Source organism: Filicampus tigris, chromosome 4 (genome assembly GCF_054856515.1).
Source record: "Filicampus tigris isolate MCC_2025a chromosome 4, RoL_Ftig_1.0, whole genome shotgun sequence".
Taxonomy (NCBI): Eukaryota; Metazoa; Chordata; class Actinopteri; order Syngnathiformes; family Syngnathidae; genus Filicampus; species Filicampus tigris.
Genome location: NC_141220.1, coordinates 10,951,878 through 10,969,239, shown reverse-complemented (window position 1 = coordinate 10,969,239; position 17,362 = coordinate 10,951,878). Strand labels below are relative to the sequence as shown.

General features: G+C 39.9%; 3 protein-coding genes across 10 annotated transcripts; 1 reads left to right on the top strand and 2 right to left on the bottom strand.

Moving 5' to 3' along the window:
* Positions 1-275: 275 nt before the first annotated feature.
* Positions 276-2,468, top strand: ccdc34 (coiled-coil domain containing 34). 2 transcript variants are annotated; one of them, XM_086029011.1, is made up of 7 exons: positions 276-379; positions 708-951; positions 1,046-1,166; positions 1,265-1,372; positions 1,481-1,639; positions 1,729-1,855; positions 1,992-2,468. In XM_086029011.1, the coding sequence occupies exons 2-7, from the start codon at positions 725-727 to the stop codon at positions 2,162-2,164; spliced, it is 915 nt and encodes a 304-aa protein (XP_085885137.1). In that variant the 5' UTR covers positions 276-379; positions 708-724; the 3' UTR covers positions 2,165-2,468. The 2 variants fall into 2 exon arrangements, with proteins under 2 accessions (XP_085885137.1, XP_085885136.1); XM_086029010.1 differs by having other exon boundaries at positions 283-379; positions 705-951.
* Positions 2,469-3,687: 1,219 nt separating this feature from the next.
* hdhd5 (haloacid dehalogenase like hydrolase domain containing 5) lies at positions 3,688-8,677 on the bottom strand. The gene is made up of 8 exons (XM_086029009.1): positions 8,414-8,677; positions 6,994-7,203; positions 6,778-6,890; positions 6,479-6,572; positions 6,220-6,253; positions 5,661-5,835; positions 5,398-5,586; positions 3,688-5,313 (listed from the first exon to the last, which is right to left on the bottom strand). Exons 1-8 carry the CDS (start codon positions 8,495-8,497, stop codon positions 4,905-4,907), a joined length of 1,308 nt encoding a protein of 435 aa, XP_085885135.1. The 5' UTR covers positions 8,498-8,677; the 3' UTR covers positions 3,688-4,904.
* Positions 8,678-9,565: 888 nt separating this feature from the next.
* On the bottom strand, positions 9,566-17,131 carry ccdc77 (coiled-coil domain containing 77). Of its 7 annotated transcripts, none has more exons than XM_086028461.1 (13): positions 16,981-17,131; positions 16,608-16,727; positions 15,327-15,395; positions 14,904-15,096; positions 14,676-14,818; positions 13,318-13,414; positions 12,976-13,060; positions 12,679-12,770; positions 12,451-12,599; positions 12,112-12,379; positions 11,891-12,016; positions 10,005-10,157; positions 9,566-9,867 (listed from the first exon to the last, which is right to left on the bottom strand). In XM_086028461.1, the coding sequence occupies exons 3-13, from the start codon at positions 15,359-15,361 to the stop codon at positions 9,721-9,723; spliced, it is 1,488 nt and encodes a 495-aa protein (XP_085884587.1). In that variant the 5' UTR covers positions 15,362-15,395; positions 16,608-16,727; positions 16,981-17,131; the 3' UTR covers positions 9,566-9,720. The 7 variants fall into 7 exon arrangements, with proteins under 7 accessions (XP_085884587.1, XP_085884585.1, XP_085884590.1 ...); XM_086028459.1 differs by having other exon boundaries at positions 15,327-15,373; XM_086028464.1 differs by having other exon boundaries at positions 12,679-12,767; positions 15,327-15,373.
* Positions 17,132-17,362: the final 231 nt, after the last annotated feature.

Genomic DNA, 17,362 nt, shown 5'->3' with positions numbered 1-17,362 from the left:
TTCTACTTTAGGTCACAACTTAGATTCAATCCTAAAGCCGAACCATTTTTCAACATTGATTCACCTCTGTTTTGCTATCTAAATGTTATTGTGTACGCGTGAGTTTGCGTGTATAAATGTGTGTGTGCACGCGTGCGTGTGAAATTGTTTTACCACTAGCATTGACTCTTTTGGTTCACTACATAATGCCATACAAAGTAGCATTTACATCTAAGTAGCGGTACAATAATTCAAAAACGTTGCCGAAAGTAAAACGTCAGGCGTCATGGTTACAAAAACGGCGTTGGGTGGAGGCGTGGTGCATCATGGGAAGACGATTGTTAGCGAGGAAGGAAAGGAAGGAAGCACACGTAACTTTCCAAGCACCGCTACCATAAAAGTAAGCAAGAAGGGAAGTGACTTGGGCAAATTTCATTGTTAGTTCCTCGATGACAAGCATAATGGGATGAAATAGCCCTAAAACATAGTGGCGATATAGTCGATATCTTATCCAAGAGTAGTTACATTTCGCTGTTTACAACCAGCCAAACTTAGCTAACAATAACTCGTGTATTTGAATGTGCATTTGTAATAGATTTCGGATGCCACGATGATCGTAGACCTGTTTGTTGCTGTACTATCATTTATGAGATTGATAAAGGCACACAAAAAGTAGTTATCCCAAAAGCAAAATGCTTTGATGTAATATTATTGTCATCCCGCAGCAGAAATCAATCTACTAGTAATGTCTGGTTGGTGGCTGCCGAGCTCCCCAGCGTTTGCGTCCGAAGACTTCAGCTCGACTCCTCTCAAGCCAAATGTGCGAAAACATGCCCCCGTATCGGAATACCTGGTGGACGGCGACGTCCTACCTGAGGACGACGACACTTACTCCTTGCTGTCCCCCATTTACCATGACAGTTATGAGAGTGATGAGTACGACGAGCTCAGTACTACTGAGCAACCGTCCAGGTATTATCTGATTCCATAAGATGGACAGAAACCATATACAGAGTCATTTTAACTCTTTTTTTGTTTTTTTAATTTTTTAATTATTTCATTAAAGATGTGAGCTGCAGAAACCCCCCTCAGGACAGATAGAACGTGAAGCCCTCAGTCCATGGGAAGTGTGGCTGGTAAACAAAGCTAAAGAAGACCAACTTAAGATGAAAAAGAAAACAGAGGAGGCAAGTTGACAAGGAGCTTTATTGGCGTACACTCTCCCATTGTGTTTTCTCAAAAAGGGCATGGCTGCAAGTTCTGATTCAAACACCTCTTTAACCAGGTGCATATACTCAAGGGAAAAAAAGAACAAGAAGAAATGGAACGTAAACAGAAAAAGATCATGGAGGAAAAAAAGATCAGAGACTGGCAGCAGCTTAAAAGAGAGCAGGTTGAAAACTAGTCTACAATTTACAACAGCAAATGATAATTTCTCATGTATTTCAGCCAACAGAGCAAAAAATTCTCAGATCATGCGTTTTTGTTATTGTAATCCAAGGAAAGACATAATCAGCTTCTGAAAATCAGCAGAGAAGAAACAGAGGTGCGGCGTCAACAGGAAAAACAAAGAGAGACTGAACAGAAAGCTCAACAGAAGTACAAAGACTGGCTGCAGAAGAAGAACCAAGAGAGGTTAGAAAAGGAAAAGAAGCAAAAAGTAAGACACATTTTCAAAATGTCTGAATTTTAGCTACTGCTTGGCCACCATGTCTTGTATTTTTATTATTGGGGCTCTCATTTCAACAGGAGGAAGCAAGTCTGAGGGATGAGCAGGAGAAGGAGCGGCGGAGGAAGGCAGAGGAGAACTTTAAGGATTGGCTGGCAAAAAACAATGAGAAATGGAAAGCAAGCCCAAAGCCGCCTCACAATTCAAGTGAGTGTGTTATGGCAATTATTAGCTGCTTGGTAAATTTCAGGATAATACCTTCCTGCATGCATGTTTTCTAGCAGTGAATCGTCGTTCATTATTTTCATATCTGTGTAACCTGCGAGTGTTATCTTGCCTGCAGGTACCTGCAGATTCCACCCGCCACCCAGCTTTTACAACCCAATTCCATGGAAGCCCATACACATGCCCCCTCTGGAAACACCTCCGGAAAATACACCAAATAAGAAGCCTCAGAAACAAAGAGGAGGACAGCAAAGCTCAGCATTAAGACTCACAAACAGGACATATAGATGACACTGAGAGTGCTTTATCCAACTCAAATGTGAATCACATTGTGACATAGGGAACACATTATGATGTCTTTTTGGGGGCTTGTTTTGATGTTGGAATTTTAGAATGTCTGCGATTGGCTGGCAACTAGTTCGGGCTGTACCCCGCCTCTCGCCCTATGACAGCTCATAGCACGCATGCACTCCTTGTGAGGATATGCGGTTCAGAGAATGGATGGACTTTAGAATGTGACTTCAATATTTTGACTGTTTCCATGAGATATTTGTTAATCCAAAGCCTTTTTTAGTAGATAAAAGTTTTGAATCCCTTTGGATTGTATTTGTTGCACAAGTGATCCAAATGATGCAAATCAAAAGGTGCTCGTCTCTCATCCATTGTAATGTGTCATAATGCAGCATACTTAGACCACTGTAGACTACCGCAATTATACATATATATAAATGAACACCTCTCACAGCGTGAGTGACAACTGACCTTTACCTTTATAAAGGCAACTTCACTTAAGTTACAAGGCCCCCAAAATAGACCAAGAAGTGATGATTTTATGTAAAGATCTGGCTCTGGTCTGCTTTTAGCTTGTTCGCTCAACATGCTGGGCACTGTCAGTTCTCAGGTCTTCATTTGGAGTTTTTACTAAAGCGCTGTTATTTGTTTCAACACTTTTCAAGGCCTCGGCAATGTCGGCATACGAAACAACCTCCCGATCTCTAACATTGTGGTCTCACTTGGCCTTGAGGAAAAATACACATCCACAATAAGCTGCTGCATGATTGTAGTTGCCGCCTTTTAAAGTCTGTGGTTTATATTTAACATCACGCGCATCACCATATTTCACACATTGTCCGAAGTGCTGACATCTGTAATATCGTATACCGTATATAGCGGCTTTCTAAAGTTTCCTTCTAAAGTCATGCTTCCCACAAACATTTTTTAGAGGGAAATATTTTACTGTCAAAAGGCAACAACAAAGGCAAATCCACACTTTATACATTCTTTGGTTTGAACCTCTTAAATTACATCATTGCTCCTTTTACATTAGATTAATTTCTTTTTACCGTCAAGCCCCAAAAGACTCCAAAATCAATCCCTTTTATTTCCAGGAGCAATACAATCTATTGTGACTACCAGCTTTCCAGCTCCCTTCTCACTTCCAAAGAACTGTTTTTGATTGTTACAACATACTCTGAGAAAAAAAAGTTATTCAATGTTTTGGACTAGTATTCTTTGCCTAGGCTCCTTTTCAGAGCTGAGTCATTAAAGATTTGAGCTCCAAAGCTTTAATGTTTGATCTTCACTGTCTCTCACTTTGCTCCTCCTGATATTTCTGGTATTGCACTTAAAGCATCACAACCACGACTTGACATTAGTCACAGTAAATTAAACCAAAGAAATGTATGTCAATTGTTCTAATAATGGCCCCCAAAAATGTCAGGAGACATAAGGTTCTAAATTCACGTCTTGTCAGCCCAATCCCCTCAAAACAGCCAAATGGTGGCACTGGCTTGTCTTTCAATTTGAAGTTTGACTTCTGTTTTTTTTTTAATCGTCACTTGATGGAGAGGTTTTGGAAGTTTCTTATACCACACACACTTAACAGTATGTCTTCAGTCCCATTTGAATAAATTACCCAGGACTTTGAGGTGCACTGGAATTGCAAACCGCATAGACCACAGGAACGTTTTAATTTCATCAACTCCTGTGGCAGGAACTACAAGTTCCCCGGCTTTTTGGTGTGGCTGTGATTGACTGGCAAGTGGCAACCAGACCAAAAGTCATCTGGCATAGGTTTCAGTTCCCCGCAACACTCAATCGTCAACAGGATAAATTAAAAAAAAAAATGGATGGATGTATTTATTACATCTGCGTGGTTAACATACACCATATTGTACTACACAGTATATTAACCACGCTGATGTACAAACAACAAATAGGTCACAATTAGTGCACAGGTGTCAAACCCCGGGCCTCAAGGGCCCCTATCCTGCATGTTTTATCTATTTCCATCCTCCAACACACCTAATTCAAATGATCAGGATTATTATCGGGCTCCTGCACAGCTTGCTGATGAGCTGATCATTTGAATCAGGCGTTGGAGGAGGGAAACATCCAAAACATGCAGGATAGGGCCCCTCGAGGACTGGAATTTGACACCTGTGGTGTAGAGGAATAATACAGTTGCATCACAGTGGGTGAGTGGTTAGCCTGCCCCTCTACACCAGTCTTGAGGTTCAGGGTTCAAATTTGGGCTTTGGCCTTTCTGTGCAGAGTTTGCAAATTCTCCCTGTGCTTGTGTGGGCTTTCTCCCACATGCCAAAAAAGGCATGTTAGCTTTACTGAAGACTAAATTGTCCAAAGGTGTGACTGTGAGCATTCGTGCTTGTTTTATGTACCCTGTTATGATTTAGCTCATGACCACAACAAGGACAAGTTGTTTAAAAAATGAATGGCTGGTCAATTTTGAGGTTTATGGTATTTTCATTCTTTCTAGTTATCCTTTTCAGTTACCCACCTCCATCCCCAAACTACAGTCATGTCTTTACTCATATATTAGGTAAATATAAATCATAATATAAATCAACTTATTTCAGAGTTCTACCGCAGAGCATATTGTTTTTGTGTTGGGGCAGCAATCGGATGAAGATATGAATGAAACAAACAGGATATTGTTGTTTGGAATAAAAACAGGTTTTGTTGTAATACTCTACACTAGTGTTTCAACTCTTTATAGTCATGAATGGGCCAATTAATCCAGGGGCCATCCTTCCTGCTGGAACACTAACTCTACGGCCTCTTTGACATCCTCCACCACATAGGACGGCTGCGTGAGGCTGGGGTCAAAGCGAAAGTCCCGGTGGCCGTGAAAGATGTGCTGCTCGGTCACCGTGTGCCCCGTGTCCGACGGCAGCTCCTCCTCTTTGCTGTACACCCCTGTACACACCAGAATGGAGTGGCACGCTTCGGGGAGATCCGAGCCTGGCCCGAAAACACCGGCTGCGCCGCCTAGCTCGCTTGATGTCATTTTAGGGGCCTGGTCAACGGCTTGAGCACATGTTCCACCTTGGTTAGCTCGCTTCTCGGCCTGAGAATACTGAGCAGCCTGGAGGTAGCGGTTGTAGAGATTGGCACCATATATGTCAGCCATGGGGTTATCACTATCAAGAAGAGGTGGCAGACATACTGTAAATTTGGATTAACAAAGACGGCGTGGGACAAGATGGAGGGCTGGAGTCACTCACCCTATAGCATAGAGTCTCTTCACAGGCGTGGCCCATCCAAGTCTCTCAGCCTGCTGCCTGACCAGCAGTTCAGCATAATTATATGTCACTACGCTGGGTTTACCAATCAGAGCCTCATACTTGAGGTCATGACCTGTCACCTTCTTGTAAAGGCTCTCCAAGCACACCAGGAACATACCATGACCAAACCTGTTAAGGAACCACAATATCAATGATAATTAGGACAAAGAATAACACTATCCTCCTCCCTCCAAATACTCCACCTGGGATTCTTGGCCTCAGCCATCCACAGCAGGTCCATGTTACAGGCCAGCACCGGAATGTGAGGATACTGCACAAAGTTCCAATTCTTGTCCAGGTTTCCGTTGGTTAGAAGGACATCAACAATGAGCTGGAGGTTGGTCTCCCATCTGATTGGCTCACCAAATAAGATGACAGCTATAAGGATACGTGGGGAAAGAGAATAATCATGTTCAGGTGTATCTCAATGACTTAGAATATCATAGAAAATGTGATTTATTTCAGAAGTATTTCTAGAATTTAATATATATATATATATATATATATATATATATATATATATATATATATATATATATATATATATATATATATATATATATTAGTAATGAGGATAAGTGAAACAGGAATTGGATTGATAGTTTACTGTTTACTAATGAGAACACCCAATTCACCATCTCAAAAAATTAAATAAAAAAAACTACTGAAATAAATACATTTCTATGATACTCTAACTTACTAAAATGCTCCTGTATATACTTAAAGTTTCAGATTTAATTGTATGTATGTGTACAAACATACCATCTATTGGCCGTAAACCTTTAGTGGGAGGAATCTGTGAGGCAAGATATGAGTATGCAAAAACATTATTGTATATACTGTATATTGATTGATTATATCACTATCTACCACAACATTAGGTCCGCCAGCACAATCTCAATACATCCAGTAAAGAAAAGCTGTAAAAAAAGTTCTGCTCTTAGATAAGCTCACATGAAATTGTGATGATGTCATCAAGAGTTTGTAGTTAGTGTGGAGCTAAATAATTGTAGAAACTCACACTGTCTTTGGGTCTTCTGTTGTGATCCACTATATCAAGAAGAGGGTAGCCCTCTCTGAGATTATCGATGGTGACAACATTCTGGAAGCCCAACCTGAGGTTTAGTGGGTCAAGGCAATCCTGTATGGTCTTTAGTTTGTAACAATTACAGAAATCTACAGAACAGACAGATAGTAAAGGGTCCAAAGTTTTCAAAACTTGTAAGAGCAGAGCGGAAGCATACTAAATAAACAGAGCATGCACACAGTGAGGTCAATCAGTTCAGTCGGAGCATGAGTTGCTGATTTGAAACAGGATACATTTGAGCCACCTCTTCAACAGGACCCTGTCCTGACACCAGCACGCACATTTGGTGAAACTGTGTGAACATTCGCAAAGGACTATGGGACAGCATTACCTGGTCTGGTGACACCTGAGTGCAACGGGCACAAAGAAACAGGAGTCAGGAGGCTACAAATATAAGACAAAGCAAGTTTGGAATGCATTGAACAATTCCAGAAATGGAGTTCATTTACCTCCACTTCAAGCAGATGTGAAAGATGCTCTGCTTTTTTCTGCCGCATGCAGTTTCCAGCATTGGTGACAAACACCACGGGCACTTTGTATTTGCCCTCCTGGTCCACGAGGTTCCTAAAACACTGCTTGGCCGCAGGGATGGGCGTTCGACCGCGCACCAGCACGCCATCGATGTCAAAGAGGAGACCAAATGAGCCCTGACGAGATGGCTAGGGAAAAGACAGCAACACTATTAACTGATCGCCCATTGTGCAGAATTAATTCTCTAATTCTATGTATAGATCAAAGGATACGTGAAAAATGTACCTTTTACTGTTTGCATACAAATAGTTGAGTCATCAAGTGTGAAATTACACAACCAAGTACATCTTTTGGATTTGTGGTATATGGTTAAATTAGCCTCTGTGTCTTAACGTAAGCGCCATTAATTTGCATGCTGGAAAAGGAGAGATGAACATCTCCAACTCTGGAGGGACTGTCAGAGTCTCAAGAAGTCACCATAAAAAGACACGGGAATTGTCGCTTGTTGTTTAAGTAAAATAAACACTAGATAGGTTGTACCCAATGCTAAATATAGCAACAATGTCGCTAACTTGGCACCACTGAGTAGCCACCTGATTCATCACATGCTCCAACTCTGCGTTTTGTTGCTATAGGAATGAATTCCATGCTCAACATTTGCATAAGAGAACCGCCCCTGAACACCATGGTTTCAACCAGAGTGCGACAAGTTGATATAATGCGCACTTTTTGTCCTTTGTGTATCTTGACCAGAGAATGTCATACAACTTTTATTCCCCACACCAGTTTTCAAATTGTGAAAAACCGAATATTATTTCTTTGTACTACGAATGTCAATTGAGGCAAAATGACTTTACTGCAACCAGTAGAGGCACCGTTGACAAGTTTACTGTCTAAAAACGAACGAACTAACTAAAAATAGGCTTTGTTTTCATGGCTGTATTCATTTAATGACATCTTTATTACTGTGACTGTATCGAGACCTCTAATTTTAGGATGCCTAGCCTATTCAACTACACAAGAGAGGCAATTAAAACTGTTACGGGCTGTTGTACACTGCTTCAACCTACAACCACATTAATACATAACTATAAATCTTTGCCTGTGTAAACAATGTGTACACGTATTATGTATGTTCAATTCACCATCTCTTCCATGTATATTTTTTATAACGACGGGATCGTGATTCTGCGTCAATTTAAAAAAAAGGTGATCCTTGACTCTTCCGTATTGTAAACTACATAGGTATAGCGATTAGGTAAAGTGAAGTTAAGATAACACTAAATAACTGAGTACACGTGAGAAGCTAAAAGAGGATGTTTAAGTCAAGTGTTGCCATAATTCTCCACCTTTCTCCTAATGGTAAAAAAAAAACAAAAAACTAAAGCAATCACTTACATGGCTGTAATTTCTTGTTGCTGCTCCTTCGCTGCTTGATTGTAACAGCCTCCATGCACTTTTCAAATATCTTAATCTGTGCATTTCTGGTGTGTTGAAATACAGCGTGTACAAAGACAAACATATAGTAAACAACCTCAATGCTTAAACGACACCGTCGGCCTTTGTTAAAACTCGACCTGTTGGAAACTAAGGTCGCAAAAAGTTAAACCTTGGATCAATACGCCACTGACTCAATATCATTCTGGTACTGTTTGACTTTTTCCGGCCACGGCACGCGCATGCGTACAAATGCGAACGCTTCCCGGAAACGCTCTTTGTAGTACGAGTTGAGTTTAATTCGAGCCGCTTTTCATTTTGGGAAAACGAAACTCTCTCCTACGTCGATGTGCTTATTGAATTTCAACATTTCTTCCAAAGCCAATTTTGTTTTATAGCATTCATTTATCACAACTAATACATAATCATTTGAACCATCCTACCTGTAAACACGTCACGGGTTTGTGCAGCCGCATGGTAGAGTTCTTGGATCCCCACAATAATAAATTGATAATGCATCAGATTTATATGGCTCTATTCTGGACAACTGGACACTAAAAGCACACAATGGACACATTGTTTAACACAATAGGCTGATTAAAATGGTAAAAGACAAATAAAAGGTTCAAAGTGGGTAGAGGCTGATTGGTTATTTGTAGTAAGACGGCAAAAACTACCATACAGATTTCCGCAAAGGGCAGCACATTGACTCATGGTTAGTGGTTAATAGCGTCTCTGCTTCAAAGGATCAGGGTTTGAATCTCGAAACAGTTTAGAATTTGCATGTTCTTGTATGGGTTATCTCCTGCTTTCCCCCAAAATCAAGCCGGTTATAACTGAAAATGTGAAAAGTAAACTTTCCACAAGTGTATAATGTATTTGGCAGTTTGTATATGTGCCCTGTAATTGGCTGGCAACCAGTCCAAGCTGTAAACACGCCCCCCCCGAATCAGCTGTGATAGGCTCCAGCTCATCCATAACCTACCCGCCAATGAGGAAAATTGGAAAAGAAAATGGATGGATGGTCTAAATAAAACTTAGAAGATGGGTGGTGGATGAATAGGGGTGGGGCAACATGTATTTTACGTCTTGAATTAGAATGGGAACAAAATGTTATGGATTAAAAACATTTATTGGCACAAATAAAGTTGTGCTAATAGTACAAACCACATCACTTGGGTAAAGCTCCCAGAGCTTTAGGCATCTATGTAACCAAAAAAACAAAACAAAACAAAAAAACACACACACACAACAATGTGATCCATTCTTCAGCAAAATCTTAGCTCATTTTCCAGGCCATATATCTTGGCCTTTAACGTCATCAGCTCACTCTGGACCTTCTTAGTCCTTGTGTTGCTCTCCCGGACCTCTTGCAGGATAGCTAAGTCCTGGTTGGGCCCAACATTAAGCGTTACCTGGAGAATACACACAGACGTTTATGCTTATACATACTGTAAATTCACTGACATCTTGCAACCATTTCCCTCGAGAAAAGGGCAGTCACTCTCTCACATTTCCATTTAAAATGTTGTCTGTCCCTCATTCGTTTTACCTGTACAAGCTGTTTTTCTACATCTTTGAGTTTTTGCCTAAGTTGCCTGAGGTCTGTCTTGAAACCTTCCACCTCCAAGGTCCTCCTCTTCTCCAGTGCCTCATAACGCTGAGTCATCAGTTTAAGACGTTGAGACACTTTTTCCGCACGCTCCTGTGAACATCAAATACTACCAACGTGAGATGGGAATTATACGCAACACAGTGGAACCTTCCAAGTCAAATCCCCGTAAGTATATTACTCATATAATTCAGAATTCACTCCTGGTCATGTGTGGCCATAACGTCACATTAGAAAACTGTGACTATCGTGAAGGATTAACTCTGCATGAGTGTTACGCTTTTTCTTTTGTTGCCAGCCTCAAAACGGGTGTTAGGAGGCATGTTACAGACGTGTTATGAGAAGACAAATGTAAGAAAAATAGAATGTACAACGCAATAATAAACACAGTATGACTCTTCACATTTTATTAACGTAAAGGCAGGGTGTTTTTTTTTTTTAACATTTACTGTGGTAAATATCTTTTTACACTAGAAGACTAATGTGACAAGTAAGAAAGTTAAAAATGAGGTGCATTTGTCAAAGCAAATCAAATGTGTGCAGTATGTTTGTCTGTGCCTTTGTCATTAAAATTGAGGATTTTATATCTATTAGCAGCTTCATGTCTGTGGATCAGGCGCTGCTGGAGGTGCCGAGGACCAAGCGGAGCCTCAGAGGGGATTGAGCCTTCTCGAGACTGACAAATTTTCTGCTGTTTTCCGGTGTCTATTGTATATAGTGTTTTGTGTTCATTTATTGATTTCACTTGTTGTATTATGGCTATTTTGTTGTTATATGTAAAGTGCTTTGGTACAGCTGTAGCTGTTGTGAAATGCCCTATATAAATAAAATTGTATTGTAGTGTATTGTAAAATTACAAATGTGAAGGTGTTTAAAATTGGCCTAAACTGCTTTTAGGTCTCTGGCCTTCCTGTGTAGTGTTTGCATGTTTTCACTGTGCTTCCGGCTTCCGTCCATGTTCCAAAAACATGCATGTTAAGTTCACTGAAGACACAAAATTGTCAATAGGTGTGAGAGTGAATAGTTGTTTGCAGAGCTAGGCATCGCCTAACCACCACCGCGCTCCGTCCTGTCTATTTAATCGACCACATGACCCCGGTCCATCCCTTGTCGGCGACAGCCAATCGGCGACGAGAATGCAATCTTCACGTCATGAGCAAGTGCTACTACACGAGCAGACACGCCGCCAAACAAAGAAAAAAGATCAAACACAAACAACAGACACACACACACACACACACACACATGCACGCTCACAGCGACGATAAAATAAAAACAATATGGGGTGCATTTCATTGCGTCAAGGCACATAACATTGTTTTATTTTTTCATTACTCAGCCGCGTGTCAGGATTGCGGCACCTGCGTGTGACGTGGTACAGGTTAAGTCTGTTCTCGACGTCGTTTGGCTGACTCGGACCGACGGGGGTCGATTAAATATGCAGACGGGAAATAGGCGATGGCCAGCTCTGGTTGTTTGTCTAAAGGTGCCCTGAGATTGGTTGGCAATCATTACAGTCTGTACCCCTCCTTTCGCCCTAAAATCAGCTGGTATGGGCTCAGCTATGACCATAATGAGTATAAGCAGTTTAGAAAATGGATGGATGCATGTTCTGTAATTTAAAAAAAAAAAAAAAAAAAAAAAAAAAAAAAGAATCAGGGGTCCACCAGCATCTTCAACAGATTGTGTTTCACTGTAATAATAAAGTATAACAAGAAAATCTAATCTAATCAGAAAAGCGTCCTTGAGTATCAACAAAAGCGCTATACAAACCGGATTTATAATTATTAAAGCAAATGATTATGAGAGCCATAAAACAATTGTACCTTTAATATTTCCCTGCCAACCTCCCCCTGCTCCCTGGCTTGGGCCAGTTCTGATTCCAGAGCAACACACTGCTCCCTGTACATCTCTGCCAAACGCTGGGCTTGGTTTATGTCCTCCTGCATTGCCTAAAAAGATCAAATAAACCACATAAAGACAGATTGATTTTAAGACAGGTTTGTATGTAGGATCTTTCAGCATTATAAACACCTGGTAAACATACTTTTATGTCCTCCTTATGTTTCTGCCTGAAGTCCGGCTGAGGCTGCGGGCTGAGGTGAGTTGGACTGCCGCCGCTAACGGAGTGCCGCGTTCGCCCCACCTCTACACCAGTAGAGAAAGTTTTTCTGGGACGGTCATGGCGCGTGTTCAGATCCCCGAGGAGGCGGTCCTTCTCCAACATCCATTTCTTCTCCTGAGTCTTTGTTTCGTATTTTAGCTTTAAGAAATCTTTGGTGCTTTCGTAGAGCAGGTTCTGTGTTCGCTGTAGCCTGAGGAACACACTCACTAACTCATGTCATCTGTAGGTCAAACATAAATGTATTTAAATATCTAGTCTCACTTTTCTGTCAAATTGGTGATGTGGCACTCAAATCTCTGCCTTTCAGCCTGCGCCTCCTCTTTTTTCATCTGTCGGTCCTCCTGGAGTGACTCAACCTGCTCTCTGGCCAGTCGGGTTTGTTCCTCCATCTGGGCCTGCAGAGCTTCCACCTGGGGCCACATAATCAATATCAACGCTTCATGAATAAGTCAACAACATTTGAATACAAGCAGAAAAGGTGGTCCTTACCTGTAGCATTAAAGAATGGTTATCCGTCTTAAATTTTTCCAAACTATCTCCAGTTCCAAAATCTGCAAATCTTGCTTTCTTAATGGTCTCTGCTAAGAGAACGTGAGAGTGGCGTAATCCAAAAAACAATCAAATAAAACCCACAAAACGCACAAAATCATCTACTTCCTTTTGTTTGCATTTTCTTTACTGAATGAAATGACAACACAGAGCAAGGCGAACACATAACTTGACTGTAGCATATCAATCTGCTAGTCCGACAAAGGAAGTCAAGTCATCACAAGCATGCTCTCAGACCTTTACCGGCCACAGTGGGTTTGAAGATTGCTGCCCTGAGATTGAGATTCTCCCCCGAATGCTGGTTCTTCTGTTTGATCGCCACCTAGGTATAATATTTTACACAATTAGTATTTCCAACTTACTTCAAATAAAACGACACAATTTAGAAACCTGGAGAGCACACTACCAGTCACAATGCCATGGTGACCACAACACAACAAAGTGAATAGCTACTCCAGCAAGATACATTAGAGAAGCTGTGGAAAAAGCTCTACCATTACCAGCCAATAATGTAATTCTTATTATTATTTGAACAATACGCTCATCATTATCCTTATCTTATATGATGAACAAGTTTACCTTGTGAGGAGGCTCCCGCATGAAATATGTGGTCTCTCCATCATCATTACCCACCAGTGAAAGAAGGTGTTGAATTTTCTTTCTGTCCTCCAGCTCTCTGGGCAACAGGAAACAGATGCAAAGATGGTTTTGAGATTTAGAAAAGCTGAGTTGACAAAAAAAAATAACATGTTACCTGGTCACAGAAGGATTATGAAAAAAAGAAAAAGAGTTAATAATGTTCTTACAATGTCAATGATAATTATAATGGCCTGCAAAAGCTTTGATCATGCTCCGCCAACATTAAACAAATTTAGCAATCTAGCGTGGCTGTCTGCCTTAGATGCGTGCTTCTTTGGGGCTTATTTGGGAAAATTTCCAAGGAGTTAATTTCATTTCAACAACCAATTATATTTCAGTACATCAGTTTTGTTAATGAACTGTAAAAGAGTGCATTCTTCTTCTTATTATTATTATTATAATTTTACCATGTGAGTCAATGTGGTACCACTGGACCCGTCAGACCCTTAGATTCATATTGCATTCATATCTATTTCCCATCCTCCATTAGTAGCCCCACAAGTAGCCTGCTAATTAACAAACATATGGACAAATAAACCCAAATGTAAAATTCTATGAATTGTTTTCTCATGTATTAATAGTTCATGCATGGAGGAGGTCTGTGCTCTACTTAGCTGCATTGTAAATTCTACGATTAGGCCTATGGCGTTGCTAAAACAACAAATGTAATGGGTGTCGTGGCCGAAGTGCTTTTGTAAACCAAATTTCATGTCAACAGATGAAAGTGGTGTCGGGCATTATTGGTAATTGTTTCTAAAATTACTGAGTGAATTTTGAGGGGGGAGGTACATATGTTGGGGATAAGGGTTAAATGACTGATCAGTGTCGGGTCACTTACAGAGTCGTAAAGTGACACAAGTGACGCAAAGTTGGTGTCTGTTGTATCACAAAACTTCTATGATGAATGAAGCGGCTGCTAACAGAATTTTCTCTGTGCATTATAAGACATATTGACATATTTTAGCTAAGATGTTTTTTCACTTTGGGACACTTCCCTCACTCCTCGCCACCAGACCCGTGGTAAAGTACCCCTAATATGAAATCTTTTAAAACAAGTGTCGATCAGAATAAAATTTGCGACTATACACGTGCTTCCAAAAAAACGTTTTGTTTATTTGTTTGGACATTTTACTTTTTGGGCATGTTGAAGCACCAAAAAGGCTATTTTTTCATCAAAAAACAATTACTAACAGCAATTTTAAGAGACCAGAATAATAATAACTTTGATTTGTACAGTGAGTTTTAACTGACCCAAGGATGCTTTTTCTGAGGAATGTTTGGTGTGCTTTTCCTCCCACCTGATCTTTAGTCTGTCATTTTCTGCATGAAGCCGCAGAGACTGTTCTCTTTCTTGGTAGAGATGCACCTGCATGTCACTCAGCGCATTCTGCAGCTCTGAAATCTCTCCTTCACGCTTCCGCAAATCACCCAGTAATTTATGCTGGCATAAGGTATTCAAAACAGAGACATTAGTTCACATAATAACATAACATGTGTAACATCAAAAGCCCGTCATTTCAGCTCACCTGGTCCTCTATGATGCTCTTGTACTTCTCCAACATCTTAAGCAGCTGCCTATGCTCTCCTTCAGACTGGGCAATTTTTTCCTTATAGAACTCCAAAAGTTCCCTGGAGGGACGAACCTGCGCCAACCGCTCATTTATGGGGGGAAGTGGGGAGTCTGATTCCTTACCAGAATTAGGCCCACAGACACAGGATCTACAAAAAGAAAGACTTTTTAATTCTTAGGAGTGGAATACTTCCGCATATTAGTATTATGTAATGCACAGACACAAAAAGATATTATATGACGTAGACATAGCCATCATCAAGTGAGACCAAATCTGAGCAGGGTAAGACTGAGGGATAGATTATTAGTATGTATGTAGCCTTCTGTAGTGTATACTGCATATCCCCCTCTCACAAAAAAAAAAAAAAGTATCATTTACCTGTGTGCCACTGAAGGTTTTTTGGGGGATCCCATCCCGAGGCAAAACTAAAAATGAGAGAATAATGTGCTACATCGCAATGAACATATTAAAAATTAATGCACAGTTATGATAAAAATTAATGCACAGTTATGAATGTACAATACAAAGTGAAATGGTTTAGTACTAGTCAGAAAAAAAACATTAACAACATTGAAAACTAACTTTTTTCTACTTTAAACTCATGTAATGTTGTCAACGAACACTGACAGACATTGTAAATTCAGTCTCGTGTGAACTAACATACTCTATACATACGTATATGAATTTAATATTTTTTTCACAAATACAAACTATTAATCAGTCCACATGTGGGGGTTATTTTTACAAATTCTTGACAGATCTGATGTGTTGAAAATTGCTTGATGTTTTTGACGATGTATTAATGGATGAATGGAAAGTCATGTAGGAAAATATTCCTCAGAAGCAAATGAACTTTACAGCCATCAATTTTCTGTAGCACTTGTCAAAGAGCTGAAGCCCAATGCAGTTGAATTGGGGAAGAGATAGGGTACTCCCTGGACTGGACGCCAGCCAATCGCAGGGCAGCAGACTTACATTTATATCAATTTTATATATTTTATACCAAGTATGGCCACTTGCACAATCAAACACAACAATTAAAATGTTGCCTTTACTAATTTTTGACATCATCAGAAGTACTGTACTATATATATATATATATATATATATATATATATATATATATATATATATATATATATATATATATATATATATATATATATATATATATGTTGTGCTTCTTAGATTAATTTCTTTCTCAAAAAACATAAAATAACATAATATTAAATTAGGAAAAACGTAATATGATTTTAAATTCATTCAATTCAATTGGCAATAGCAACCACAAAGAGGCGTTCAGTCTCGTTTAAAACTATGAGGAGGGCGTTGATGTATAGATTCACTTCCAGGAACAGGGCGCCAGGGGAAGCGGGACTTTTGAAATGCTCTACTATGACAGACTATATTGGAGATCATTTCAGATGCTGAAAAGTACGCGCATCCCTCTTACAGATGTATTGATTTAGCAGAGACGGTGTTTTCTACTTAACAGTATTAATGTAAATATGGACTATATCACTGTAATGTGTGCAGAAAGTGGTAATGGTCGTCTACATTGAGTACTTCATTAAAATAATAATTCTGATGTAAAAATAAAAAGGCTTGATTATTGATTATTATGAGTCAAAATAAAACATTATTAAAAATTGCACATACCCTGAAGCTGTTTTGTTGTCTCTTGTTGTTCGTTGCAATCGTAGCAGTTTGAAACCCGGAAGTTTACACCTCTTCGTCTTCTTCGGCTTAAAAAGGGAGAGATGGTGACTACTTTGCCATCTAGTGGAATAAAAAAGAACTAATAACAACCCACGACACCGTAAACAAATGTAGTAGGACAAAATGCACGTCAATTAATAAAAATAATCCATCCACCCATTATCAAAACCGTTAATCCTCACGAGGGTCGCGGTGGTGCTGGAGATTATGCCAGCTGTTTTTGGGCAATAGGTTGGTTGCCAGTAAAGCGCAGGGCACACAAAGAAAAACAACAATTCACACTCACAATCATTAAAGTGTCCAATTAACTTACCATGCATGTTTTGGGCATGTGGGAGGAAACCGAAGTACACGGAGAAAACCCACGCAGGGACGGGGACGGGGGAGAATATACAAACTCCACACAGGAAGGCCGAGACCGGACTCGAACCAGCCACCACTGCACTACGAGGCGGACGCGCTAGTCTTTCACGTGCCGTATAATAATAATAATAATAATAATAATAATAATAATAATAATAATAATAATAATAATAATAATAACAACAGTAATAATAATAATAATATAGAAATTTACATTTTATTAATTCCGACTTTTTTTCTCCCTCCAAAATAGTTTACTCAATTCAGAAATCGTGGATGAAGGTTTTTACGTATGCTTATTAGTTAACGAGTCGGACTACCCTTTCAGTTGT